The sequence below is a fragment of the Osmerus mordax genome, chromosome 11, assembly GCF_038355195.1.
Source record: "Osmerus mordax isolate fOsmMor3 chromosome 11, fOsmMor3.pri, whole genome shotgun sequence".
Classification (NCBI taxonomy): Eukaryota; Metazoa; Chordata; class Actinopteri; order Osmeriformes; family Osmeridae; genus Osmerus; species Osmerus mordax.
In genome coordinates, this window is record NC_090060.1 from 14,040,325 (window position 1) to 14,067,109 (window position 26,785).

A 26,785-nucleotide genomic window follows, 5' to 3' on the forward strand; every position below is an offset into this window, starting at 1 on the left:
ACACTTACATTTTCAAATTTATGTAAAAAGCGATGAAATGTTTTTAGAACATTTTTAAGTGATGTCAGAGTTGCATGTTCAATTTTTTGTATGTTCTGTTTGTTGTACTCTAATGATTAGTTTTACATTTTTAGATCTAGTATTATTTTTGAGAATGTTTTTGTAAGCAATCACTACCCTTTGCACCACCAGTTTTAAAACCTAGAATCACTTATGCATAGATGCACACACACACAGCTCCCAGTTTGTGTTGTAGTGTGTTGTCAAGTTATCTGGGAATTTTCTGTCTCAACTTATGACCAAATGAAAAGCTTATTCACATATCACATTGTTAGTTATATATTTTTTTTTACAGAAGTGGAACGAGAAAAATGAAAGAATTCTGTAAATTGATCTTGTCAGGTGAGCCACCTGGGAAGGAAACATATTTACTGTGATTAGGAACGAATCAGAGCACTGGGTTCAGCCCTCCTTTGTCAAGATGAGGACACACCACTAACATGTGCCATAGCTACCTTCTCACCTGACCATGTGTTTCTATTTTTACATACTTACAGCATGTTGTCAGGTGACCCATAAAAACTTTTTTCCCATGGACCTGGAAACTGCACTTTGCTTAAGAATGGAATGTCCGCCCAATGTACACACCTCATTTGTTTAATTAGGATGGCAATGGTGATCCTCTCTCACCTCTCATTCACCAACTGTCATTGTAAGTTTAGAAATGATTGTGTAAAAGCTGTTCAACTCACGATTAGCATGACTGTAGGATCTGGTTAGGGTTACAACTACACAGAGTCACAGAATTAGGTATGTCACCCAGAACACATACTTTTATTGTTTATGGGAACTTGTCAATTTTGTGAAGATGTCACTGATAATACCCAATTGCTCTGAAAGTACCAAGTTAATGAATGGAATAGTTTAGACAAGTTCTAGACAAAATCTACGTATTTATTACACATAGGTAAGGTGCAGGTGTCTGTTACACTCAAGAAGACTGGACAATGAATACAGGAAATCAAGGGAGTATATGGTATCACAATATGGGAGGATACAAGATGATTAGCACTGCCTTTGCAGGCACAGAAAAAGAACAATGTGTGCTAGATGGCTTTTGTTCAGGTCTAGAAATGGCCTTGTTGCTCCTTCTATTTTCCTCATTCAAAGTTGCATGGCATTATACACTTTGGAAATATTGTGACCTCTGACTTAACAGGCCTTTCCTAGTGGCAAGTTTCTTGTATCAATGATACAAGAAACATAATTAATAGATAGGCATAGTTCTCTCCTGGACATAACCAAGGCTTATGTGCTCATGAGATTCATATTGCAAGGTATAGATCAAACATTGTTTATTATATTCAGAACATTTCAAACAGTATACAAGTTATAAAGTAATCATTATCTTTAATTATTGTTAACTGTTCAGTGGTTTAAGGAGAGACCTCTTCATGAGGAACAGAACAGTATTGCAAACATTTTGGAATCATTCTTTAATTGGACTTTTGAAACAACACAGCAAGGTGTTGGTCAATGTAGCATTTGCAAAAGTTAACAGAAAAAGTTTTATACAAAACTTTTATTATCTTTATATGATTCAAACATTTCTTTGAATATAAAAATACAAAATACAGACTAAATTAACATGATATACATTTAAGTAATTAAAATAAATGGACAATTTATTTATTTTGTACATTTTAACCAAACAAAATCAGTGGGTACATGTACTGATAATGTCATCCATAAACAAGATATTTAGCTACAATAGTAATAAATCTAAAGATATAAGACATAGTCTTGTAAATACATATCCTACATTAACTTGGGATAGCATGTGTAAAATACCATACATATTAAATGAATACAGCAAAAACAATTTGATGCTGGTCTTTTGTTGTGTCCCAGTCTTTAATGGTGTCAGGGGTTGATATTACAACAACAACCTTATTTGTTTAATGAAACCAATTCTGTGCTTCACTATGACTGACAATAAGGCAGAGGTAATTTAAGTTGAGAGGAATGCAAGATGGGCCTTCGTGATGATCTAGATCATGCAGAATGTACTGTATGGATTGTCCTTTCAAAACACTTTAAAGAACAATGGATTGGTAAAAACACAAGGGAGTACAGGACGAACAGAACACAGCGCTACATGGCACTCCATGGACAATATGCTATTTACGTACATGATGTATTTGAGTTTGGCGGCACAAGAACATAGAAGAGAACGTAAGTGAAAACATCAAATCAGAGACTTGGTTGAAAGGAGAAAAACAAGAGAAAGAGAGAGAGAGAGTGAAAGATAAGGATAAAGAAAAAGGAGACAGAGATTAGAGATAATATATTACAGATAATGAGAGAGAGGGGAGGTTTATTTGAAGATGGGATTCCAAGCTCCAGAGGGTGTTGCAGATGGGGGGTTGCCTCTTCGTAGGAGGCGGAGGGAAAGTAGAAAGAAGACAACACTGGCTCCTCCCAGAATGACCACACCTGAGAGCAGCGCACTGGTCACTGGGTTCATTGGGAGCAACGAGCCTCTCGACGCAGCTGAAATAACCCGCACAAAAAGAAAAAGCGTAAGATTAAACCTTTCTTCAACATGAAACACGTGATCTAGATTGTGAGTTGTCAGGACAAGAGCTTACCAAGTTGTGAGTTATTGGTTGGAGTTTCATCTGTAAAGACAATAACGGTCATAACCAATTCCAGAATAGACTGCAGATAGTATATATTTGATGATCTGCTCTTTCAGCAGAGATAAGACAGTAGGCTTTGGCACACACCACTCCGGGTGATTATGGGCCCAGCTGTGATGATGGCATTGCCAGACGCCGGTCTAGACTCTGTGCTCTCGTCAGTGTCCCTCCTACGACGATGACCGCAGATCTAACAGCCACATCACCAGGAGATCATCACATGTCATTTTCATACGTTAGCTTACACACCGTGGTGAGCTGCACAGATGCCAGGCCGACATGGGGACATTGTATAGTTGGTATAAACAGTCCTGGGTTGTATCTAGGTGATGTATAGTTGGTATAAACAGTCCTGGGTTGAGAAAAACTATTAGACTGAGCCCTGAAGGGGAACAGGAATCCTTACTGGCATGAGCATCATGCAGTCATCCACCCGACAAAGCTTGCTGACACAGTGCAGGAACACAGTGGACATCTTCTGGTGTCTGTGCTTGACGAAACGGAACACCTCAAAAGCGAAACGACCCATCTGACTCTTCCCGTTCTCGAAAACAGTTGTCTGTGGATCTTTGTGACAGCTGTTTTGAAAAAAAAGCATAGTGCAACAGGGGCCCACACAGACACACACACACACACACTGAAAGCAATGGAAATGTCTGGGTCTATGTTAAAATACTCAATGCGAAAAACATCCTGTCATTCACCCAGAAACCCCTTTATGAGGGCTTGAATGATAAGTGGATGGGTGAATGGGTAATGGGCCACTTTGGCGGTTTATCTTGGCATCATTTGCAAGTGAGATTACCCAAAGAAAAGGTCATAGCGCAGTTCATCATTTGGATTCCCTGAAGGGGTGGTGTAACAGTAGTCCATCAAGATATTCCATCTACAAAGAGACAAAACTATGAGGAGCTGGTTCAGGACAGAGATCTAGTCTGACAACAGAACAGGACTGAAGGACTAGAGCCTTCACACAGGCTATTGAGACTAATGAATGGGAAGCAATGACAGTTGGTGGAGCTGAATTATGTTGATGTCAACCGAAAGTTAAAAGAAGCCAACATAATCCAAATGAAAAAAAGCCAAATGTTATTAAAGAGAAAATCCAAGTAGGACTGAAGAAGTTCAGAATGATCATTCATATGATACAAATAATAAGTGTGGTGTGGTGTCAATTAAAGGAAAAATAAATATAGTTTCTTACCGTTTGTCTAGGTTTGTAGCTTTAACTGCAGCGAATACTCTGGTTTTCAATGCCAGCCCAGCCACTGGGATGGAGAGAGGCTGATTGTAGTTTGAGTCCTTTGGAGAAAGTAATACATTAGCAGGCTTACTCTCTGAGTCATGTGTCAATGCAACATCTTACATAAATAAAGCATTTGAACGAGGCATATGTCAGTATACAAGGTCACAGAAAAATATTTCAGTTTTGGTACTCACATTATACAGGATCATGCTCAAAGTGCTCACAAATGTGCCATTATTATCTTTCACTGATATAGCAGCAGATGATCTTAAAATAATAAGATTTTAAGATTAATAATAATAAATTATAAAAATAATAACAATGATCACACTTGAACAAAATCAATCTTAGGTAGGAAACAGGAAGTGTGTGAGGAACTCACGAGGCAAGCTGGGAGTTGTTAACCAGATACTCCAAGGGATAGCTACAGCTGAATTTATACAGCAGCCCGGGCAGGTAACTGATAATGGTTGGAGGGTCGGGGGTGTCTATGTACCCTGAGACATTCCCTATCTGCACCAGGGACATGTTCCCGTAGGCATTGGCCCCGTAGGCTGTTGTCACCTGTGAGAAAAAAACATCACCTCAGCCTTAGAATACAAATAAAGACGTTTAACTGTCATTTTGTACCAAAATCAATGCCAACAGATGCTCGTTAGAGTTTTTCTGTGAAGGTGCCCATGTGGTTGAGCTGTTCACATGGCCCCTCACCACCAGGCTGCTGCCACAGGCCTCCAGGGTGCTGAGACTGATGCTGAACAGCACGGCTGTGGGGAAAGTGTTGTTGTTGATGAAACCCCGGCAGTGGGCCTCGCTTTGGCGACCGTTCAGAGCCAGGTCTGCGTCGGTGTAGCCGGAAAACAGCACCGGACAGAAGTTGATCTTCAAGGTTATGGTCTGAACTCCGCAGTACACACTGATGTCACGCTCCGCTGGACAGAGAGATAGACAGAGTAATAGACAGAGACAATAAAAGAGAAAAGTTGACAAGAGAAGAGACGCTGACAAAACTAAGTAAAATATATTGCCTTTGAAGGTTACAAAAAAATATATAAAAAAAGCAATATAAAAATGATATTACAACATGTGGTGGGAAAGTAACGAGGGGGCTTTACACAGAGATGACAGTCCTCACCTGGAAACCTGCTGTGGTAGTTGGCATCACAGTTGTATCCATTAAATTGCGTGGATACTGAAGACATCCTAGATATCACCAGGAGGATAACATATACTCGCTCCATCTTCACACCTGGTGAGGTTCACACACATTTTCACTTTCATTCCCTCATCACCTAAGTGGCTCAGGTGCAGCATGCAAAGTCTCCAATCACTCTGTTACTGTACCTTAAAAACAAGTTCAAAACAGTTCCTTCCAAACCCCTGTAAATCATCCGGCTTCTCAATCTGTACTCCTCTTGTCCTCCCCGTTGGCTAAGCCTCACCCCCTAGCTACCCTGTCCACTAACCTTATCACCCTCTGTCCCCGGAACACCAACACGTTGACCCCTGGGTCTTGACCTAAATACCCCACCCCCCTATACCAAGCCCTCTTCAAGTATGGGTTCCAGTTTTACTCTTCTGCCCTTTATTCAACCCCGCTGTACTCACTCTCTCTCTTCTCTCCAAACCATTCTACATTCCTTTTTTCTCCAGCCTCTTTCACCCCACTCCCCGCTTCCCGCAGCTTCCACTAACACACTTGGGTCTTTATACAACCTCTGTTGCTGTGGTTCTGAAGCCTCTTACCTGGTCTGCAGTGTACAACTCAGCACTGTTCAAAGTGGTCTCACAAAAGGAGGGATCACTAATGCCGCATGAGTGTGTATGTGTGTGGTGTGTGTGAGTGCACGTGAGTGTGTGTGTGTGCGTACGTGTGTCAGTGTGTGGTGCGTGTTTTTGTGAGTGTGTGCATGTGTGTGTGTGTGTGTGTGTGTACAGAAGCAAGGAGACACACCATCTCCCTATCCAAACACTTCAACAAAAAGTACTGTCCCACAAAACATTGGAAACTCCATCAGATGTGAATGGCCTGGACAAATCTTTTCACGGCGCCCAGAAATCTGAGTGGGCTCCGAGGGTTCCCACTCATCTCCCCTCGGCCTGGTCTCCGTCTGTCATCCCACACAAACAGCGGCACTCAGCAGGGGGGCCGGGCTGGGAATTAAGCTGTCATCAGGTACTGAAGAGAGTGGACCCTGCCTACATTCACATGGACATAAAAGTCAACTCAGGCTAATGCAGAGCAGTGTGTAGGTAATTTGGATGCACAGGGCATCACTTAGAGTGAGGCTTATTCTATGGCCTATACTGTACAATGGAAATCAAGGTGGATTTCTAGTGGTATTGGCAGGTTTGTACAATTCATCTTTTGCATGAGATTACTTTGTTCAGTTGTCTGCGTTTTGAAATGACCTACTTTAGTTTCTCGTCAAAATATTCTTTCAAAATTGTTTTGTGAGTGTGGATATGACAAATTCTAGACCTGTTTTCTTTTATGAGTTTCACTATATAGATATAGTGTACATGTATACATTGTTTGGCACTTCACAATTTCACATATGAAATTCTAAATCAAACTTAAAAACGCTCTATTTGTGAGAATGTGTGTGTGTGTATGTGGGTATGCATGTGGGTGGCCTTGTCTATATCTTTTTGTGGATGGCGATTGATACTGTGCGCCAGTAGTACGTAACCCTCCGGCCTGTCTGCTTGCTCTCAGGAATGAGGTTTGGGTGCTGGACACGAGGAGCCTCTCTATTCACTAACATTCGTCCTTGTGATGATGCAGGCCTGAAATCAAATATGAAGCACAAACAAACAGACAACTGCCATTCAGGGTCCATAGGATCATATGGCCACATACACATGAAATGAATACATTTACTGAAACCATTACCATCTAGTTTATTTTACAATTCCCACCCAGCAGATGACCTACTTAGCCAACATGTGGCCATTTGTTCTACTTATGAGATTCTCATATAAACTATCTTATAGACAAAGACTTTTGGGTGTGTGTGCATGACAGACAAATAGGATTATAGAGAATGTGAGATACAGAGAAAAATACAAAAAGAACAAAACTTTACTTTAAGGTTACATTAACTACTATTTCACTATAATGCTATGTAGTTGCACTTCATAATGGTGTAGCAGTACAAGTTAATACACTGGTAAAACAAGAAATTGGAGAAAGATACAATGTACAGTATTAGGCAGTTGCTGCTCCTTTTGTGAAGTCAGAGATTTACCTGTAATCATAGATCTTTGGCCGCATATGTAGAACTACATGCCAGCATACAAATAGCAAAGGATGGGCTGTATACTGGACTAGATTACTGAATGAAGTCCTATAGAAAGTTTTCCATCGCTTCTCCCCACAGAGTTTGACAGGCTTTCACTGAGGATCAGTGGTCAGATCTAACAGGGGTGCGTTTCCCGAAAGCGTCGTTAGCCTAAATTGATCGTAGAATCCATCGTAGGACGAATCTTAGTTTTACTGGCCGTTCCTAAAGACATCGTAGCTAAAGTGTCTCTTGAAAATTCGTAACTCTTGAAAGTGCATAGATTAGCCTACTCCTTACGAGCATGTTTGGGAAACGCACGTAAGAAATATCTATGGTTTAGTTTTTTGCTCGATCGTTGCTACGATCCATCGTTATCGGGAAACGCAGCCCAGATATGTACTGTCTCAATCTGATCACAGATTCACGCTTCAACAGAGAACCCCACAGACATGCAAATGGTAAAATCGGTGTTCCCTAGCAAAACTGAAGAGTTTGGATGTAATTTCAGTCATCAGATTTAACACACACATGTAAACCAAGCCCTCATCAAAGGATGTGCTATGATCTCATCTTCAGTGAGTAACGTTTCCAAAAGCCATAAACCTTGTTTATGCTATAGGAGCATGATTCATTCACATCAAAAAATACAACATTAATATTCTTTTTAGTATTACGATGAAAGATAATTTCAGATGGAAGCTACAGAAAAAGCAATTATGAAGACACAAAACAAACAAAAGAATTACATGCCAATGCATGTAACACTGCATGTGGGTTTCTGTTGTGTGCAGCAATGGATGAAGGTGTGCATAGGTCTTTGATAGAGGTATTGTGTTGGGTGAGAACCCCGACAATATTACCAAGAGAGAAGCGGATGACTTATTGTTTATGTAACGTAACCCTTCATATAACTAGAGCAGCGATTCCCAACCTGTGGGCCGCGGACCACTAGTGGTCCGCTAGTGTAATACAGGTGGGCCAATAAACCAATGAAAACTCAAGTATGAAAAATGAATAAATATCAAACTATTTATACAGTTGGTAAATGATTATTAAAATTCTTACTATTTTTTTATTCATCATGACCCAAACGCCAATAGTTACGCTTGGCACGTTGACGAAAGACCAACTGATATGGAAGCAAATCAGTGACATAATGTTTTGAACTTTAAAAGGCATTGAATATTGAAATTGAAATTTAACACTGTGTGTTAAATGTTGGGCTGCTCAACATTTAAGCTGCTCAAATTCAAATGGTGAAATTCAGAAGTAATGTAAAGCTGATCAAATTTGAGCTGAAAATATTCAAGCCAAAAATATTTGAGCCGAAAAAATTCAGATAAAAAAATTCAAGGTTCAGAAATTCAGGTTGCTCAAATTCGAACAGTACCATTCTGATTCCACTATGCACACGTCACTTCTGCAGATTTCATAAGGCAGGCCAACAACTTCCGTTAGCGAGCAGTTACTTGTTCTCAAACACAATGCAATTTTTTATGAGGAGTTTGGGTTGTCTTCCCAAAATGACAATCAACGATGTATATAGGATTCTATGTTGCTGCCCTTCAAGCAAACGGGAAAACGGGTTCAAATTGTACGTTTTCGAGCTCCATCAGCAATTACGAAGGTAAGATTTATCTTCACACAGTAAAATTAGATAGCTAGGCTAGCTATAGCATCGAGGTTTTGAGCAGTAACTTTAACTAGGCTAACTAGCTAAAGATTTTCAGCTACATTATAATGTTCTCAATTATCTGACAGCTTGCTTGCTAGACCTTGATGTCAACCCACATAAGTAATGGGTCTGTCATATTTGTTCCCTTGTCTTTCTCAGTTTCTAACAAAAATCTGGAAACAGAAGAGATGTGTGAGGGCGACCTGTTATCGTCGATGGAAAAAATGATAAGCCGAGCAATAACATTTCTCATCATGCTTAGCCTACAACAAGACGTAAGGGCATGGTTGATGCACGTCATAGCAGTTAATGAGCGTGCAAGAATCAAGGTGTTATTAAGTGTGTAATTATGATGGATACATGACAGAAACTCGTTATAATTTGCTCCATAACAGCCCCTGGGAGATTCCTTAGAATTGATCCTGCCAGTTTAACAGCCAACACTATACACATAAGGCTAATAAAAGCTGGTTATCAATCAAGCGGTTTTACTTGCCTAGGAAATAGTTTCTGATTTACAGTCAGTTGTTCTTGCCAATGGAGCGTTCTGAAGTCCAATAGTGCCCCCCTGTGCTGAATGACTTCACTAGCAATCTGCTATTGAATTACGTAGCGTTATCAAAAACTCCTAAAACAAGATCATGACCTCACAGCAGTTTAAAAGGTGGGCTACATGGTACCGACCAAATCTGTGGAGGAATAAACGATAGCCTATATGAGTACAGTTTAACAACATACTACATTATGTATTTGGACATGTTAAAATTAATTAATTTTAAAAAGTTACAATGAAAGCTGTTATTCTACAGCAGTAGTTTACAAGTGTATCTGTTTTTTTCAGACATAGTACCTGGAGACTCCATATTAAAAAGCCATAGGCCTACCCCTCAAAAGCTTTACTACACTTTATAAAAACAGCAATTTAGTAAGATATTTGTCCATGTCTACAGTGCGTGGTCAGCACCATAGGCCTAGGCCTGTAGCCTATTGATTATTTATACTATGCAAGAATACATAGCAGATTCTAGATTTGCGTGACACTCCGCAACGTCATACATTCTAACCTTTCTGAGAACAGAGCAGGCCCGCCATTTCCCTGAATGCTTCTAGTCCTTTAAACCCAGCAGGAGTGGCGATTCGAAGACAGGAGACACAGAGGGATCCAGTGTGTGAGATCGGGATGAGATATAGGCAGAGACTGTGGGTGAATGAGTCAGCGAGTGGATCCATCATCAAATCCTCAAAAGCATCGTTATGAAATTTTATTTTAGGCGCTAGTTAAATTAATATCTGACCGAGCTTTGGATACACAGTTTACATTTTTTGTTGTAGGCTATTCATTTACATCCTTCTGCAACGCCCGGTATTCGTTTTGTTTCAGCGCCCCCTTTCTTTCTATTTCAATTGGGTGGTGGACAAGGGGGTTGCCGGCGAAGAAGATTTCAAATTTACTTTACATTTTGAACAGCTGGTGTTGTGTAGCCTATTTTCAAATTCGTCGTTATAGGCTACAGCATAGATAAACGAAGATGTCCGGGCAGAGCATTACGGACAGGATAACGGCAGCCCAGCACAGTGTAACGGGATCCGCTGTGTCTAAAACAGTATGTAAGGCAACTACACACGAAATAATGGGCCCGAAAAAGAAACATTTGGATTGTAAGTATCTATTGAAAATACTTAAAATATGATGTTTGAAAACATAGACTGGTTGCGGGGAAACCACTGAGCTGCATTGGTAGAGTTATGGCGACGGGAATGGAAGGCCCAAGCCTTTACTGAAACACTGTTTCCTAGTTTTCGTTGAGAAAACATCTATGATACAGCATTGAAAAATCAGACACTGCAATGAAAACACACATCTGAACAGTAAACTCTTGTACGTTAGCATGATACTTAGCTAATAAACCTGTTTCGTTTATGATCGTTCATCTTGGCTAGTGGCTGTCAAAAGCGTTTCTAATCATATAATAATGGGTTCATTCATTCTGCATAGCTAGCTATAGCACATTTCCAGGAACTCATAGATTTAAATATACTTTATTATTATTAACAAGTTCTCTATTATAGTTTACATTAGGTAAGTCAATCATCGTAGTGGTTGTTGGGATGTATTTTTGCCATCAGGCCTAGTAGGATAACAACCCATTTTGAGCAGCATTAGCTTAGGGCAGGCCCAGAGGAGGAACCTGAAATGTTATTGATGACAAGTACCAGATGGATGCGCGAAATAATTCTGACCAGCAACCAGGTTAGTCGTTGCTGTCACAGAGGCCATACATGTACATTTACACCTCCAGGTTATTGATAGCCTACATTATCTGTCAGAAGGCCCTGTGCTCCTGTTAATGCTTTTGCATCGTAACATTCCTCAAGTAGGCTATTTGATACAGGAATTGAAAATCACTTGAGTCATTGGAAAATCTGGAATTTTCCTGTATGTGAAACCATGGAATGTCATAGATGTCAGAGATGAAATCGACATCACCTTGTAGTAAAGTGAACATGAAACGGTATTACATTTACATAATTGGATAATCCAGCAGTCAGTGTTGTATTTTAAGGTTTGTGAATAGCATGTCTTCATATCTGTACTGGTGGAGTAAGGCTGGGCTTTTGCATTGTATCTTTATATTGTGCCTGATCCTGGCAATGAGAGGAGTTTCCTCTGACAGACTGCTACACTTTTATGTCAGGCAGACCTTTAATTTGTGTGTCACCACCCTTACCACTCCAAGTTTTCATACAGAGCAGCCACTGATATGATTTTGGTTGACATCATAGAAGTGTATCTTCTCTACTGAGGAATGCAGGTGGAATAAGTATCTTAGATGACTTTCATTCAGGAGTCATCCAGACAGGTGTGTTGTGCATGCGTACTGTAGGTGCAGTATCTACTAGTTTGTGAGCGGTGCTTCCTGGTCCTTGATAGAAGTGGTTTCTTTTAATGTTATCTGTATGAAGATGCCAGTGTAAAACGGTTGGCTAGACTAGCATCTCTAAAGAAGAAGGTGACCACTTGTCTGTAGGGAGTGAGGTGGCTGAGCGGTTAGGGAATCGGGTTAGGGAATCGGGCTAGTAATCTGAAGGTTGCTGGGTCGATTCCCGGACGTGCAAATGACGTTGTGTCCTTTGGAAAGGCACTTCACCCTACTTGCCTCGGGGGGAATGTACTTACTGTAAGTCGCTCTGGATAAGAGCGTCTGCTAAATGATTAAATGTAAATGTAAATGTCAGTTTTTGACACATAGCTAAAATTGCTAAAGGAATTTCTGAGTTTTCCTACCTTTTAGCTCCTTGGGGCTTTTCTCCTGAAGAAGCCCTCATCTAACAGGTTGACTGAGAGTTGGCATGCACCTGAAGTGTGTTGGCTCACCCAACCTAGCCAGCTGTCCAACGTGACAGAGAGACTCCCTCCCTCAGACTCACCCCCTCAGATCTCACAACAAGAGGCCCATATTGAGATCTGTGAAAATGACTGTGACATCACTCCTCTGTGCCCACATTGTCATGTGTACATGGAGGGTTTGTGTGTGTGTGTGTGTGTGTGTGTGTGGGGGGGGGGGGGTATTTGCGTTTGTAATGAGATGGAATGATTGAGCTATTTTTGTCAAGTTCCTTCATTCAGATAAATGTGCCACAGCCTATATGCAACAACACTGAAGACGTGTTGCTGTTTTAGACTATACTATACTTACTATAATGTAACATTACAACACTGTCAGTGTGTCTCTCTCTCTCTGTCTCTCTCTCTCTCTCTATCCATACTCCCAGTCTTCCCTGGGTGATTCAGCCAGCCATGCTAACTGCTGCTGCTCTGGAAGGTTACCCTGTCCTACTTAGAACCCCCTCCTTAGAAAACACAGAAATATAGGCCAGAAATCCTTCTCTGACTGCACTGTCAATCTGTTCATCACTGAATGGCAACACCATTAGTGCTGCTGGAATGGTGTGCACTGTGCAGGTTTGACCCGCATCCCTCTGCTAGCAATAGGAAACATATCAGGTACTGATATTAAACTGATGTGGTTTAGGTCTAAGTTATAAAATGATTTAAACTGTGAGTAATTAAAACAGGCGTAGGCTTCATGTTTGCATTGTTTTTATGGTTTTAAACCTTTTTCAGGCCAAAACAGTGCTAATAGACCACAGAGAGAGAGAGAGAGAGAGAGAGCTGATGAAGGAAAGAGCATCCCTGTCCAAGTTATTTGGCAGTCTTTGAAACAAGTTGGCTTCAGGATTGTGAATTCTTCTTGAGTTTGTGAAACCTCAGCTCTAAACCCTCTCGAGGAAGTGCGCTGTGGAAAAAGAAAAGAGGCAGTCTGTAGTAGCATAGTAATTAAGTATCTTTATAGTAGTCACACAATTAGTCAGACCTTTAATTAAATCTAATTGAATGAGATTGCAGCCAAAGGCATATTGACTGTTTGTGGGTGTTTACACCGTGTGTGTAAACACGGAAACAGAATATGAATGTCAGAATATGAACTTGGCCTGGAATTAATGTCCTTGTCGGGAACCCAGTGTATTCTCCGTTTTCAACACCGTGTCTCTCCTCAGAACACTGCTTATGAGCCTATGAATCGTCATTCTCAGAATGAGACCATTGGAGATAATCCTCTAAATGGCCCCTTTCTCTTTCCTCTCAGACCTGATCCACTGCACCAATGAGATGAACGTCAGTATCCCTCAGCTTGCCGACTCACTATTTGAACGGACCACTAACACCAGCTGGGTGGTGGTGTTCAAGTCCCTGATCACCACACACCATCTCATGGTCTACGGGAACGAGGTGAGGGACTGGTCTATGATTGGATACTAGAACTGAACCAGAATCTTTTCTTTCTGTTAGAAGCTGTTATTTATATCAATTATAATATGGTAACTAATAATCAAGACATTACTTTTGTATTACTGTAATATTTGAATTATATCGTCAATGTATTTAATAAGGGTGAATACCTTCTTTTTTTTCCTGATACAGCGTTTTGTCCAGTACTTGGCTTCAAGGAATACGTTATTCAATCTCAGTAATTTTTTGGACAAAAGTGGGTTACAAGGTAACTTTGAATATCTTTGTCCTTAACTGTCATGCTGAGCAAAGCTTGTAAAGAGATGTCACAACCATCATAGCAGTCATATCAGAAATATTTAAATCTTATCATGTTTGTTATCCTCCTAATGTGTGCTTTTGTTTGCCCATCTCCTCCAGGCTATGACATGTCCACATTTATCCGGAGATACAGCCGATACTTGAATGAAAAAGCGGTTTCATACAGACAGGTCGCTTTTGACTTCACTAAAGTAAAGCGAGGGTGAGGATCTGTCAATAGTGTTTGTGCTTGTTTCCAGACTTAAAAATAATCCAACTCACTGCTGGCGGAAAGAAACTCTTTAATATGCAGTCATTCACCGTTTGTGAATCCTTCTCAGTATTCTTTATATGTACAATATTGTAAAATGTTCATATCCCTGCAGCACTTGGAATCCTTTTACTAACATGCAGTAGAAAGTGACCAGACATTTGCATAGCCACCCTGCTTCTATCTCTGTCCTGTGTCTTCTATTAAAAACCTGTGTCTACAGGGTGGACGGGGTGATGCGGAGCATGAATACAGAAAAGCTGTTGAAGACTATCCCTATGATACAGAACCAGATGGATGCTCTCCTCGACTTCAATGTGAGTCTGAGGTCAACCTTGCTGTGCTCATGTAAAATAAAGAGGCTTGCCCGGGGGTTTCAGATAGTCTGCAGATAGACAAGAACAGATATTGGAGATACATTACATGCCTTATTGTGCACGCTAGCGGTATCTTCTCTGTTATTGTTTGTCAGCAGAACTGCTGTGGTGAGTTACGGATATATATTTTTTGTTCTGGTTTTGTGAAGCACCTTGATCTATCTCCTTCAGGTCAATGCCAACGAGCTCACTAACGGAGTCATCAATGCAGCCTTCATGCTCCTCTTCAAAGACTCCATCAGGCTTTTTGCAGCCTATAATGAAGGCATTATCAATCTGCTAGGTAAACCGTCAAGTCACCTTCTCTCACAATGGTCCGCACGATTCAGTGGCACGATTCAGTGATGAAATTAGAATAACGTTTCATCATCAGTGTCATCATTATCTGGTGATTTTTGAGGAATTGTTTTAATGAATGCCTTGTCTGTCAAACCATAGAAAAGTACTTTGACATGAAGAAGACCCAGTGTAAAGAAGGTCTGGATATCTACAAGAAGTTCCTCACACGAATGACACGCATCTCCGAGTTCCTCAAAGTAGCAGAGGTAATTTCTCTTTACCTGTTTAGAAAATTCATGAATTCATTCACTCATTCAAAGGTGCCTCGTCAAATGTGTCTGCAGATAAAGGTAAGCTAACTTTATAAAAGGAAAGACATGACTTTAACTTGGTCTCTCTTTCTTGTTCAACAGCAAGTCGGTATTGACCGTGGAGACATACCAGACCTATCCCAGGTAAGTTCTACACCTTCAACTAACCAGTACAGCTGGTGTCTACTGAGGTTCTTGTACCAAACAACTTCACTTCTTACGAAAAAGCCTGGATGGGACAGCAACTTATCTTTCTCTGATGCGCCCACACACTATCACTCACACTCTCACACACACACACACACACACACATACATCTCTCTCTCCGTACCTCTGTCTCTCATTTGTGCTATCAACTTCTCCCTGTCCCTCCAAGTGTCTTTATCTCTTTCGGTGTTAATTCTTATTTTCAAAATAAGCTGTTACCTTGCCCCACAAATATTTACTCCACCCTGCACAAAGGCTCCTTAAGATGAGGCTCCGCTGAGTGCATGATTTCCCCCAAGCGCATGTCGCCGACTGAGGCGTGTTACTCACTTTTTTCTTCTTCTTCCTTTTTGATTAAGCTTTATCTACAGTACATAAAGGTGTTATAGGTTCAAACGGTGTGTTTTACAGTCAACTTGATTCACACTCTGTAATACAATCGTTGTGGAATATCCTTGCGATGACAATGGCCACATTAAAGTCAACCTCAGAACACTATAGTAATTGGACATTTCTATAAATACACACAAATAAATAAATATATCTTTCTGACCATCACCACCTTTATATTCTGTATTTTCCCCTATCTTTCCACCTTTAGTTCACAGTTTGTGTAAGTATCCTCATATCACTTTTCTTCTGTGTCTGTGACTTGATTGCCTGCCTCTCTAGTGTGGTCGCTGAGTTTTGTGTCGAGCAGGTTCTGTACTAATCTGTGGTGAATCACTGTCCTCATAGTCCCATGAGATGTACTTAGACCATCCAAAATGGCTGCCTGATTGTGCTTAGACATGGTCAGTTCAACACCAAACACCAGGATGTTGAAAATGCTGTGTTGTGTCATCCGCAAAAATGTGATCTCCACTCATCCAAAATGGCTGTCAGCTGGAAAATGTTGTGGCGAAATTACAACATAAGTTCCAAACACTTGATATGGTTACCATGGATCAGTGGTGGGCAGGCAACGGCCCTTGGGTGCCCATAAGCAGCAAGCCACTAGCAAAGTATTAAGAAATAGTACTATAAGTACAGTATTATAGTAAACAAGCACAGAACACAAAGCTATTGCGTTTTTGTAGTATAGTCGAGAGCAGAGTGTAGAAAAAAAGCCCTAATACCCACCACTGCCCTTGATGGTGACGTCCTCTACTGTCTGTTAAGTCTTAAACACTGTGCTGACTGTGGGTATCTCTCACCCCAGGCTCCCAGTAGCCTTCTGGAAGCCCTGGAACAGCACCTCGCCTCTCTGGAAGGGAAGAAGGTGAAGGACTCCACTGCCGCCAGCAGGTAGGCTCACGCTATGGAGTTTTAATTCATTTATCTACGCAGAACTCCACACTCTCCCTTCAGTTTTTTTTTGTTTCCAAAGGGCAGCAGTACCTGTGTGTTTGCCTAACAGTGTTTATTCCTGTGTTTTTTTTTTTCAGGGCTAGTACCCTGTCTAACGCGGTGTCCTCGCTGGCAAGCACGGGGATGTCCTTTACTAAAGTGGATGAGCGGGAGAAGCAGGCCGCTCTGGAGGAGGAACAGGCCCGTCTCAAAGCACTGAAGGTAATATAGCAACAACACATGATGGCGACTGGCCACTTCAACCCCAAATTCTCTCAAAGTTAAAAGAGAATCCGTCCAGTGTTGCACAAATAAATACATATTCAAGGAATTTGGTGTTGCAAAACTGTCCCCCTCAAAGAAGAAGGGTCTTTCTGTAGTGCCGATATGTGACTTGGACTGTTTCCACCCAGGAACAGAGGCTGAAGGAGCTCTCCAAGAGACCTTCCTTCGCCACCACAGACACATCACCTGTCTCTACCACAGGGGGCACTATCAGCACTGCCCCAGCAATTGACCTCTTCTCTACCCCTAGCTGTTCCAATGGGTATGCCTCCACTGGATGTCTATGTGGCCCCTGATACGAACCCCACCTGTTTGCAAATTATATAAAACTGGTAGTCCTGGAAGTGACTGACAGTGTTCAAGGTCAGGCTTGCTGACAGCTGCCTTTTTCTCCCCAGCGCTCTGAAAATGGAGAGTGACCTTTTCGACCTGCAGCAAACCTTCCAGCCCTCCATGCAGGCTGGATCTACAGGTCTGCCAGTGGCTACTGCCTGGGCAGGTAGGAATCTCCTGTTACCCAGACAACACCACAAAGGGCCCTCCTGTCTGTGTGGTAGTTCACTCATGATCTGCATGCACTCCCTTTATTGTCTGACTGACGTCCTCCTTTCTTCTCTTTTCCTTCGATCCCTCTCTTTCTCTCCTCTCTCTCTCTCTCTCTCTCTCTTTCGATCTCTCTCTCACCTGCCTAGATCCTTTCACCTCTGCTGAAGCTGGAGACGACTCCATGCCAAACCTTAACCCCTTCCTGTCAAAGCTCGTTGTCGATGCTGCACACTTGCCTGTCGTTTCCTCCGACGGTGTTAGCTTTTCCTCTAGGACGTCTGCTCATGAAATGTTTGGTGGTAAAGACTCATTTTGTTTCTCCTGACCTGTCCTGTGTGTCCTCCACATGCCCCAGGTAGCAGAGTCCACCATGAGCATGTCTGACTCGCATGTTCACTGAATAATAGAGATGTTGATAGCTGTAACACCTGTCCAAAATGGGAATGTAAATTGCCAACCAGGAATGTCTATTATTGCCCATTATTTGATTCTCTAAAATAACTTTCTTGTCACAACGTGGGGTTATCGATTGGTTCCTTTCCAGTTTAATCAATCATAAAGACGAGTAACAACCTTTTAGAGAAAGCGTCTCAGAAAGGAGGTCTAGTGCTTCATATAGCATTCTGATTGACAGACTATATCCACGTGTAGAGGCGATATTGTCTAACTCCTGACCTGTATGTTCAGGATATACCACTCCCTTCTTCTTTGTTGTATCATATTTGATGGTAGTACTCATATCATAGTCGTTTACAATGTCAAAAGTCTCATTTTGTTCATTCGTAGAGCAGTTTTATCTGAATTCTGTTTTCCTTCACCAATACTATGTTTGATCCTCTAGATCGTTACAATCCCTTTATTGACACAAACTCGTCCGTTTCAACCAATTACAAACGCACAGTGCGGATAGAACACTCCGTTTCAGGTACTACGATGGTTCACCATCCCAGACTATGTTTCCTTAGCCCTGGCAAACATAGACACCCAGTCCCATGTTTTCCCCATGGTCTGTCCCTATAACCAGAGGCCAGCATCTGGGAACATAGACTTTCATTACCTTCTAGTTAGGATCCTTTTTCACCACCTTTACCCCTGTCTTATATACTATTTTCTATAGTTTCATGTTTTACTTTACTGTTACATGTTATTTACACTTCGTGGAACCTTTCTTCTCTCTGTCTTTATTGTTCCTCTGTCCTGCCTGCCTGTCTGGCCTTGCCATGAACTGCGTTCCTGTGCTCTCTTTCTTTCTTCCTTTTCCTGCTTCCTGTGGGGTGTCAGACTCCTTCTGTGGTTCAGTGCCCATGGCCCAGCACCTCCCACACCAGGCCCCATACCCTCCTGAGTCCTCTGGTGTAGCAGGCCTATTCAGAGGTAGAGTACTAGACCTGGAGCCGTCCCATGGCAGGTCCATTCAGAGATACTCTAGGTCGAGAGTCCGGTGGGTCTCACTGCTAAAAGAATGAGGCCAAATTGTGTCCAGTCGGTTGTGTTGCTTCACGTGTCAGCCTGTCAGTACCTGTAGTGATAGCCTCCTCTCTGACCTTTTCTTCCGAAGGATATTCAGCACAACAGGCCCCTCCCCAGCCATCTGCAGGAGGGATCCAGGTGGACTTTGAGTCAGTCTTCGGATCCAAAGCGACCGGCGCCAACAGCCTTGATTCTGACGGTGAGTATGTGCATACAACTGGGCCACACAGGGGTCGAAGACATAATTGACTCGATGATTTCTCCTGCAATAGCATGTTGTTGTTTTTTTCCTTCTTCGCCCACCCTTTCAGATATTACAGGGGGCATCCTGAAGCCCACTATGGCAGGGTCTAACCAGGCCCTTTGCTCCAGTCAGCAGCCAGAGAAGCTGGTGTCAGACGACCTTGACTCCTCTCTGGCAAACCTAGTGGGCAGTAAGTGGCACTTTATGGGTGGGTATTCTAATGAATTTTCACTGGACTGGTCAGGAGCTCATTCATCATGTTCTATATATTCAATTGAAAATTCTTTGTATTGTTGTGACAGTTGTGCCACAGTGCAAACTGGGCCAGCATTGTCATCATCATACTGACACGTGTATGTTTTTTGGACATAAAATCTCCTGATGCACCTCTTACATTTGTGCTCCTAAACTTCTTTTAGATCTCGGTATTGGAAACGGCACAGCGAAAAAGTAAGTGACCTCTGACACGACTGCCTTTTTTTTCTTTTCTCTGTGGAGTGGTCAAAGTGACGTCCTCTGTCGTGCTGTTTATCCAGCAGCAGCAGCAGCTAACAGCCTGGGCTAATATTAGCTGTTTTAATCTGCAGTGACATCCACTGGAGCCAGCCTGGGGAGAGGAGGCTGACTGGAGGAACCAACTGGCAACCCAAGGCTGCGCCGACCACTACTTGGAACCCTGTCTCCATGGTGATGCATACTGGCCTTTGACAGTGGTCATGCAGACTTTCTTCCCCGGGAAGCAGGGCTGTTTGCACTTGACTTTTGTTATGTGCAACAGAGGTGTCTGTACGCCATTCAGCTGTTTGTATGCTGTTCTGAGAAGTCATGTTTGACGCTCGGTCTGTTTGTGTGTCTTCACAGCCTCCCTCTGTCATGGCCTTCCCTGCCACGACTCCCACAGGCATGATGGGATATGGAATGGTAAGGATACTTGCCTGTATAGAGCTGTCTGTGTGCATTAGCACTGAAGCTGCCGTTCCTTTTACAGAAAAGATAGAGTTGGGGCTAGGGCAGACTCTTCAGGACAGTTTGACATGGCTTATCTTCAGGCTGGTGAATGTTCTCTTCCACAGCCCCAGCAGATGGGCTCCATGGGGATGATGAACCCTCCCACTATGATGTACACACAGCCTGTCATGAGGCCACCCAACCCCTTTGGCTCTGTGTCCAGCGCTCAGGTATGTGTGAGTGCATGTGTGCGTGAGTGTCGACTGCCATGTACGTTTGTGTGTCCAGGGCATGAGAGTATACGTGTTGTAATGTAAAAGCGTGCGAGTTTCTGCTTCTGTGACGTGTAGTTAGCTATTGTGGGTGTTAGAGCTGTGTTGTGATGACTAGCCCACTGTGATGACGACAGTGTTCTACTTGACCCCTTTCCTGGGTCAAACCTGTCCGTCATCACCCTCCTTAAGAATCATTTGTATTTACCCCTCTCAGTGTAACCTCTCCTCCACTTCTCTCTCCTGTCTCTCGTTCTGTCTAATCTCTCCTCCACTTCTCTCTCCTGTCTCTCGTTCTGTCTAATCTCTCCTCCACTTCTCTCTCCTGTCTCTCGTTCTGTCTAATCTCTCCTCCACTTCTCTCTCCTGTCTCTCGTTCTGTCTAATCTCTCCTCCACTTCTCTCTCCTGTCTCTCGTTCTGTCTAATCTCTCCTTCACTTCTCTCTCCTGTCTCTCGTTCTGTCTAATCTCTCCTTCACTTCTCTCTCCTGTCTCTCGTTCTATCTAATCTCTCCTCCACTTCTCTCTCCTGTCTCTCGTTCTGTCTAATCTCTCCTTCACTTCTCTCTCCTGTCTCTCGTTCTGTCTAATCTCTCCTTCACTTCTCTCTCCTGTCTCTCGTTCTATCTAATCTCTCCTTCACTTCTCTCTCCTGTCTCTCGTTCTGTCTAATCTCTCCTTCACTTCTTTCTCCTGTCTCTCGTTCTGTCTAATCTCTCCTCCACTTCTCTCTCCTGTCTCTCGTTCTGTCTAATCTCTCCTTCACTTCTCTCTCCTGTCTCTCGTTCTGTCTAATCTCTCCTTCACTTCTCTCTCCTGTCTCTCGTTCTGTCTAATCTCTCCTTCACTTCTCTCTCCTGTCTCTCGTTCTGTCTAATCTCTCCTTCACTTCTCTCTCCTGTCTCTCGTTCTGTCTAATCTCTCCTTCACTTCTCTCTCCTGTCTCTCGTTCTGTCTAATCTCTCCTCCACTTCTCTCTCCTGTCTCTCGTTCTGTCTAATCTCTCCTTCACTTCTCTCTCCTGTCTCTCGTTCTGTCTAATCTCTCCTTCACTTCTCTCTCCTGTCTCTCGTTCTGTCTAATCTCTCCTTCACTTCTCTCTCCTGTCTCTCGTTCTGTCTAATCTCTCCTTCACTTCTCTCTCCTGTCTCTCGTTCTGTCTAATCTCTCCTCCACTTCTCTCTCCTGTCTCTCGTTCTGTCTAACCTCTCCTCCACTTCTCTCTCCTGTCTCTCGTTCTGTCTAATCTCTCCTTCACTTCTCTCTCCTGTCTCTCGTTCTGTCTAACCTCTCCTTCACTTCTCTCTCCTGTCTCTCGTTCTGTCTAATCTCTCCTTCACTTCTCTCTCCTGTCTCTCGTTCTGTCTAATCTCTCCTTCACTTCTCTCTCCTGTCTCTCGTTCTATCTAATCTCTCCTCCACTTCTCTCTCCTGTCTCTCGTTCTGTCTAATCTCTCCTTCACTTCTCTCTCCTGTCTCTTGTTCTATCTAATCTCTCCTTCACTTCTCTCTCCTGTCTCTCGTTCTGTCTAATCTCTCCTCCACTTCTCTCTCCTGTCTCTCGTTCTGTCTAATCTCTCCTTCACTTCTCTCTCCTGTCTCTCGTTCTATCTAATCTCTCCTCCACTTCTCTCTCCTGTCTCTCGTTCTATCTAATCTCTCCTTCACTTCTCTCTCCTGTCTCTTGTTCTATCTAATGTCTCCTCCACTTCTCTCTCCTGTCTCTTGTTCTATCTAATCTCTCCTTCACTTCTCTCTCCTGTCTCTCGTTCTATCTAATCTCTCCTCCACTTCTCTCTCCTGTCTCTCGTTCTGTCTAATCTCTCCTCCACTTCTCTCTCCTGTCTCTCGTTCTATCTAATCTCTCCTTCACTTCTCTCTCCTGTCTCTCGTTCTGTCTAATCTCTCCTTCACTTCTCTCTCCTGTCTCTCGTTCTGTCTAATCTCTCCTCCACTTCTCTCTCCTGTCTCTTGTTCTATCTAATCTCTCCTTCACTTCTCTCTCCTGTCTCTTGTTCTATCTAATCTCTCCTTCACTTCTCTCTCCTGTCTCTCGTTCTGTCTAACCTCTCCTTCACTTCTCTCTCCTGTCTCTCGTTCTGTCTAATCTCTCCTTCACTTCTCTCTCCTGTCTCTCGTTCTGTCTAATCTCTCCTTCACTTCTCTCTCCTGTCTCTTGTTCTATCTAATCTCTCCTTCACTTCTCTCTCCTGTCTCTCGTTCTGTCTAATCTCTCCTTCACTTCTCTCTCCTGTCTCTCGTTCTGTCTAATCTCTCCTTCACTTCTCTCTCCTGTCTCTCGTTCTGTCTAATCTCTCCTCCACTTCTCTCTCCTGTCTCTCGTTCTGTCTAATCTCTCCTTCACTTCTCTCTCCTGTCTCTCGTTCTGTCTAATCTCTCCTCCACTTCTCTCTCCTGTCTCTCGTTCTGTCTAATCTCTCCTTCACTTCTCTCTCCTGTCTCTCGTTCTATCTAATCTCTCCTCCACTTCTCTCTCCTGTCTCTCGTTCTATCTAATCTCTCCTCCACTTCTCTCTCCTGTCTCTCGTTCTATCTAATCTCTCCTCCACTTCTCTCTCCTGTCTCTCGTTCTATCTAACGTCTCCTCCACTTCTCTCTCCTGTCTCTCGTTCTATCTAATCTCTCCTTCACTTCTCTCTCCTGTCTCTCGTTCTATCTAATCTCTCCTTCACTTCTCTCTCCTGTCTCTTGTTCTATCTAATCTCTCCTTCACTTCTCTCTCCTGTCTCTCGTTCTATCTAATCTCTCCTCCACTTCTCTCTCCTGTCTCTCGTTCTGTCTAATCTCTCCTCCACTTCTCTCTCCTGTCTCTCGTTCTATCTAACGTCTCCTCCACTTCTCTCTCCTGTCTCTCGTTCTATCTAATCTCTCCTTCACTTCTCTCTCCTGTCTCTCGTTCTATCTAATCTCTCCTTCACTTCTCTCTCTTGTCTCTCGTTCTATCTAATCTCTCCTCCACTTCTCTCTCCTGTCTCTCGTTCTATCTAATCTCTCCGTCCTTCTCTCTCCTGTCTCTCGTTTTATCTAATCTCTCCTCCACTTCTCTCTCCTGTCTCTCGTTCTATCTAATCTCTCCTCCACTTCTCTCTCCTGTCTCTCGTTCTATCTAATCTCTCCGTCCTTCTCTCTCCTGTCTCTCGTTCTATCTAATCTCTCCTCCACTTCTCTCTCCTGTCTCTCGTTCTATGTAATCTCTCCGTCCTTCTCTCTCCTGTCTCTCGTTCTATCTAATCTCTCCTTCACTTCTCTCTCCTGTCTCTCGTTCTATCTAATCTCTCCTTCACTTCTCTCTCCTGTCTCTCGTTCTATCTAATCTCTCCTTCACTTCTCTCTCCTGTCTCTCATTCTATCTAATCTCTCCTTCACTTCTCTCTCCTGTCTCTCGTTCTATCTAATCTCTCCTTCACTTCTCTCTCCTGTCTCTCGTTCTATCTAATCTCTCCGTCCTTCTCTCGGTTCCTGCCGTCTCTGACTTCACCCCTCCTTCTCCCTCTGTTTCTCCCTGTCCTTGAAAATAGCCCTCTGCAGCGTCTAGTCCTTCCAGCCAGAGTCCCCTCAGAGCTCCTGGACAGGACCCATTTGCACAGCTCTCTCTCAAGGATTTCTTGTAGAGCATCTCCTTAGGTACAGCATGCTCTGTGCTTGCGGATGCACATGCACGAGCAGCACTTCTAACGCTCCGATGCTTCCCTTTTCCTGTCTTCTTCTCTGCCCCTTCATTTGCAAACCACACTTCTTCTTCTCCCATCCGATCAGAGACAAGCTGTTTGATACTTCCTCGCTTTTAGATCTGTACTTTTTGTTGGCTTGCTCTATTGCACACTCACTTTAATTAGTGTCTCTGGATTCATTAAAAGGTGTATTTTTCCTTTTTTTGTTTCTTTTTTTTTCTTCTTTTATATATATGTTTTTACACGTAGAAGTCTACTGAACCTTAGTCTCTAGATAGGAGTCGGCCATTTCGTAACTTAAAAGTTGTTTTATGTTCTGTTGTAATTGTGTACTGAGACAATTGTGTTCTGAGGCACATTGCTCTGAGTTGAAGTGTCTGTCTTTTCATTGTATTCATGGAGTTTCATGCAGCTTCAACCCATCGGAGGACAGTCTTCCTCTGTCTAAACACCCATTTATGTTCCTCTTGACCCACAGATGCAGTTCATGTAATATGAAAGAATCGTCTCTCAGAAGGTGAAGCACTTAGCAGCAAAGATTTGTCCTCGTTGCAGTCCTACTCTTCAGAGAAACGTTCACACACCCCAAATACAGACATGTCAAGAACACAGCCGTGCAATGACTGAAGGAAACCATGGAAACCATGTGTAAACGACTTTGGGAGAGAACTCACCCATTATTCTGTAATTTGTCTAAGACGTCAAGTGATGCTGCTGTCTAACCCCTTTATAGGGAATCCTCATCCATTTTATAATCTGTAAAGATAGTTATGGGTGCTGAGAAACTTTGATATTATGTATTTGGAGATACTGTTGTTGAATGCTAAGGATTGATGTTGGGAAGGGGGAAGAAAAAGTGGAGGTTGTCAGGATAGGAATCCTTCTCTTCTGGATCACCAGTCATCCATTTCCCACAGTTACTTAACTGTCACTGAGTAGTGATGCTAATGACGTTTACACCTGTTTTAGTTATTGTCTTTTTTACCGTGTTTACAGTAGACATTCCTCGTGTGTTGTTTGTATTTATTTATGATTATTGATTTAAGAGTGGGGGGGGAAATCTATAGTAAAACCTACATTACAATGAACACCTGTGGGAGTGCATATGCATAAACCATGGATGTTGGACTGTGTCATTGAGGTAGAGTTACAAAAGATAGATATTATATAAATTTACACCTATAAGCGGAATGATAGAGCACTAAATATTCTCCGAGTTTTGTGTGAAGAACAATTCTTAATAGATGCAAATCTCACAATCTCCATACACTTAAAGTGTGATGGGGGTTAGGGGTTAGAGTATGAGTCAGTCATCTACAGTATAGTCAATTCTGTGCCTAGGGTTTTTGCAATGGACCGGTTTATTTTATTTTAGTCCTTTAATTTTAATTTTTCATCTAGTTGAAACCACTTCATCCATGATCCTGAAGCATCACACAGGGGGGGGGGGGAGGGATCCATTTTGCTTTAAGCTTGGCATGCCATCAACTCACGAACCGTTTTAATGGCTGCCTTTACTCTGAATGTGAAAGAGTTGCCTTCATGTTGCACACATCTTTCCAAAGCTACCTGCCCGTTCTCAGCCCCTGTTTCGGGAGACGGGGGATAACTGTATGTGGTCGTTGTGGGTGTTGGCGATATCGAGAACGGTCACAGTTTTGATGTAAATTAGTTGTATAGAGATCCAGATGACCAGGATGGGAGTGAGGCGCTGTTGATCGGTGCTCCGTGTATATAGAACTGACTGTTCATTGTGAGGGGAAGTGAAAGATGTATGAAATATGAAAGCAATTCAATCAAATATGACTCTACCTAAGTTTGATTCAGGATATTATCTGCGTTTGTCCTACGCAGATTGTATTTTTCTTTATGTAATTAGAACGTGTAGCAGACATCGACAGATTTTGTTTTCTTTTTCAAATAAAGAGCAGCTTCCACAAAGGTGTTGGTTCGTCTTCAATTTTTTCAAAGCTAAGCTTTTGGAATAGGCCCACGTGTCAGTATAATGTATTTCCCTAGAGTTAGAGCTTCTCAGTAGAAAGGTCAGCTATTTGGTGACTTTATACTGTGTGCCTTTTTTCTTGTCTGGTAACTAATATTTCAGCCTCTCTTTTTGTGATGTATTCAGTACAGCAGATAGAGTGCACATGCATGCATTGACACTTATGTGATAAATACTGACACCTGGTGCCCAGTATATTTACATTTAGTCATTTAGCAGACGCTCTTACCCAGAGCGACTTACAGTAAGTACAGGGACATTTCCCCCGAAGCAAGTAGGGTGAAGTGCCTTGCCCAAGGACACAACGTCAATTGACACGGCCGGGAATCGAACTGGCAACCTTCAGATTAATAGCCCGACTCCCTCACCGCTCAGCCATCTGACTCCCAGTATATGCATACTACTTGATATACTACTGGAAAAGAAATAACAATGTTATTTAAGTACTATTCTTTATTCGGTACTCGATTATTGCAGTGAGAAAACCAAGTCTTGATGTGTACAATTACACTAGGATAGTAGCTACATGTATTAATGTTTACATAAAGC

At 42.5% G+C, this 26,785-nt stretch overlaps 2 protein-coding genes across 7 annotated transcripts; one reads left to right on the forward strand and one right to left on the reverse strand.

Annotated features, from left to right (window-relative positions):
• Positions 1-1,753: 1,753 nt before the first annotated feature.
• LOC136951919 (zona pellucida-like domain-containing protein 1) lies at positions 1,754-5,254 on the reverse strand. The gene is made up of 10 exons (XM_067246580.1): positions 5,084-5,254; positions 4,660-4,880; positions 4,331-4,512; positions 4,143-4,215; positions 3,907-4,004; positions 3,508-3,588; positions 3,109-3,280; positions 2,790-2,892; positions 2,652-2,681; positions 1,754-2,553 (listed from the first exon to the last, which is right to left on the reverse strand). The coding sequence occupies exons 1-10, from the start codon at positions 5,187-5,189 to the stop codon at positions 2,378-2,380; spliced, it is 1,242 nt and encodes a 413-aa protein (XP_067102681.1). The 5' UTR covers positions 5,190-5,254; the 3' UTR covers positions 1,754-2,377.
• Positions 5,255-10,068: 4,814 nt separating this feature from the next.
• picalmb (phosphatidylinositol binding clathrin assembly protein b) lies at positions 10,069-26,179 on the forward strand. Of its 6 annotated transcripts, XM_067245889.1 has the most exons (23): positions 10,069-10,569; positions 13,560-13,702; positions 13,895-13,970; positions 14,123-14,225; positions 14,497-14,590; positions 14,822-14,933; positions 15,089-15,195; positions 15,343-15,384; positions 16,649-16,734; positions 16,875-16,998; positions 17,190-17,323; positions 17,460-17,560; positions 17,754-17,906; positions 18,449-18,532; positions 18,889-18,981; positions 19,166-19,276; positions 19,389-19,529; positions 19,741-19,771; positions 19,909-20,008; positions 20,183-20,242; positions 20,395-20,499; positions 24,082-24,187; positions 24,713-26,179. In XM_067245889.1, exons 1-22 carry the CDS (start codon positions 10,440-10,442, stop codon positions 24,172-24,174), a joined length of 2,223 nt encoding a protein of 740 aa, XP_067101990.1. In that variant the 5' UTR covers positions 10,069-10,439; the 3' UTR covers positions 24,175-24,187; positions 24,713-26,179. The 6 variants fall into 6 exon arrangements, with proteins under 6 accessions (XP_067101990.1, XP_067101991.1, XP_067101992.1 ...); XM_067245890.1 differs by lacking the exons at positions 18,449-18,532; positions 18,889-18,981 and having other exon boundaries at positions 19,350-19,529; XM_067245891.1 differs by lacking the exons at positions 18,449-18,532; positions 18,889-18,981 and having other exon boundaries at positions 19,389-19,511.
• The last annotated feature ends 606 nt before the right edge of the window (positions 26,180-26,785 follow it).

What these genes read in the sequence shown, in the direction of transcription:
- picalmb (XM_067245889.1), top strand. Translation starts at nt 10,440, where the DNA reads ATGTCCGGGCAGAGCATTACGGACAGGATAACGGCAGCCCAGCACAGT. An exon ending in TTCACTAAAGTAAAGCGAGG is followed by an intron (nt 14,226 to 14,496) that starts GTGAGGATCTGT and finishes CTGTGTCTACAG; the next exon opens with GGTGGACGGGGTGATGCGGA. An exon ending in ATGCTCTCCTCGACTTCAAT is followed by an intron (nt 14,591 to 14,821) that starts GTGAGTCTGAGG and finishes TATCTCCTTCAG; the next exon opens with GTCAATGCCAACGAGCTCAC.
- LOC136951919 (XM_067246580.1), bottom strand. Translation starts at nt 5,189, where the DNA reads ATGGAGCGAGTATATGTTATCCTCCTGGTGATATCTAGGATGTCTTCA. An exon ending in CTACCACAGCAGGTTTCCAG is followed by an intron (nt 4,881 to 5,083) that starts GTGAGGACTGTC and finishes CTCTCTGTCCAG; the next exon opens with CGGAGCGTGACATCAGTGTG. An exon ending in CGCTATGACCTTTTCTTTGG is followed by an intron (nt 3,281 to 3,507) that starts GTAATCTCACTT and finishes TTTTCAAAACAG; the next exon opens with CTGTCACAAAGATCCACAGA.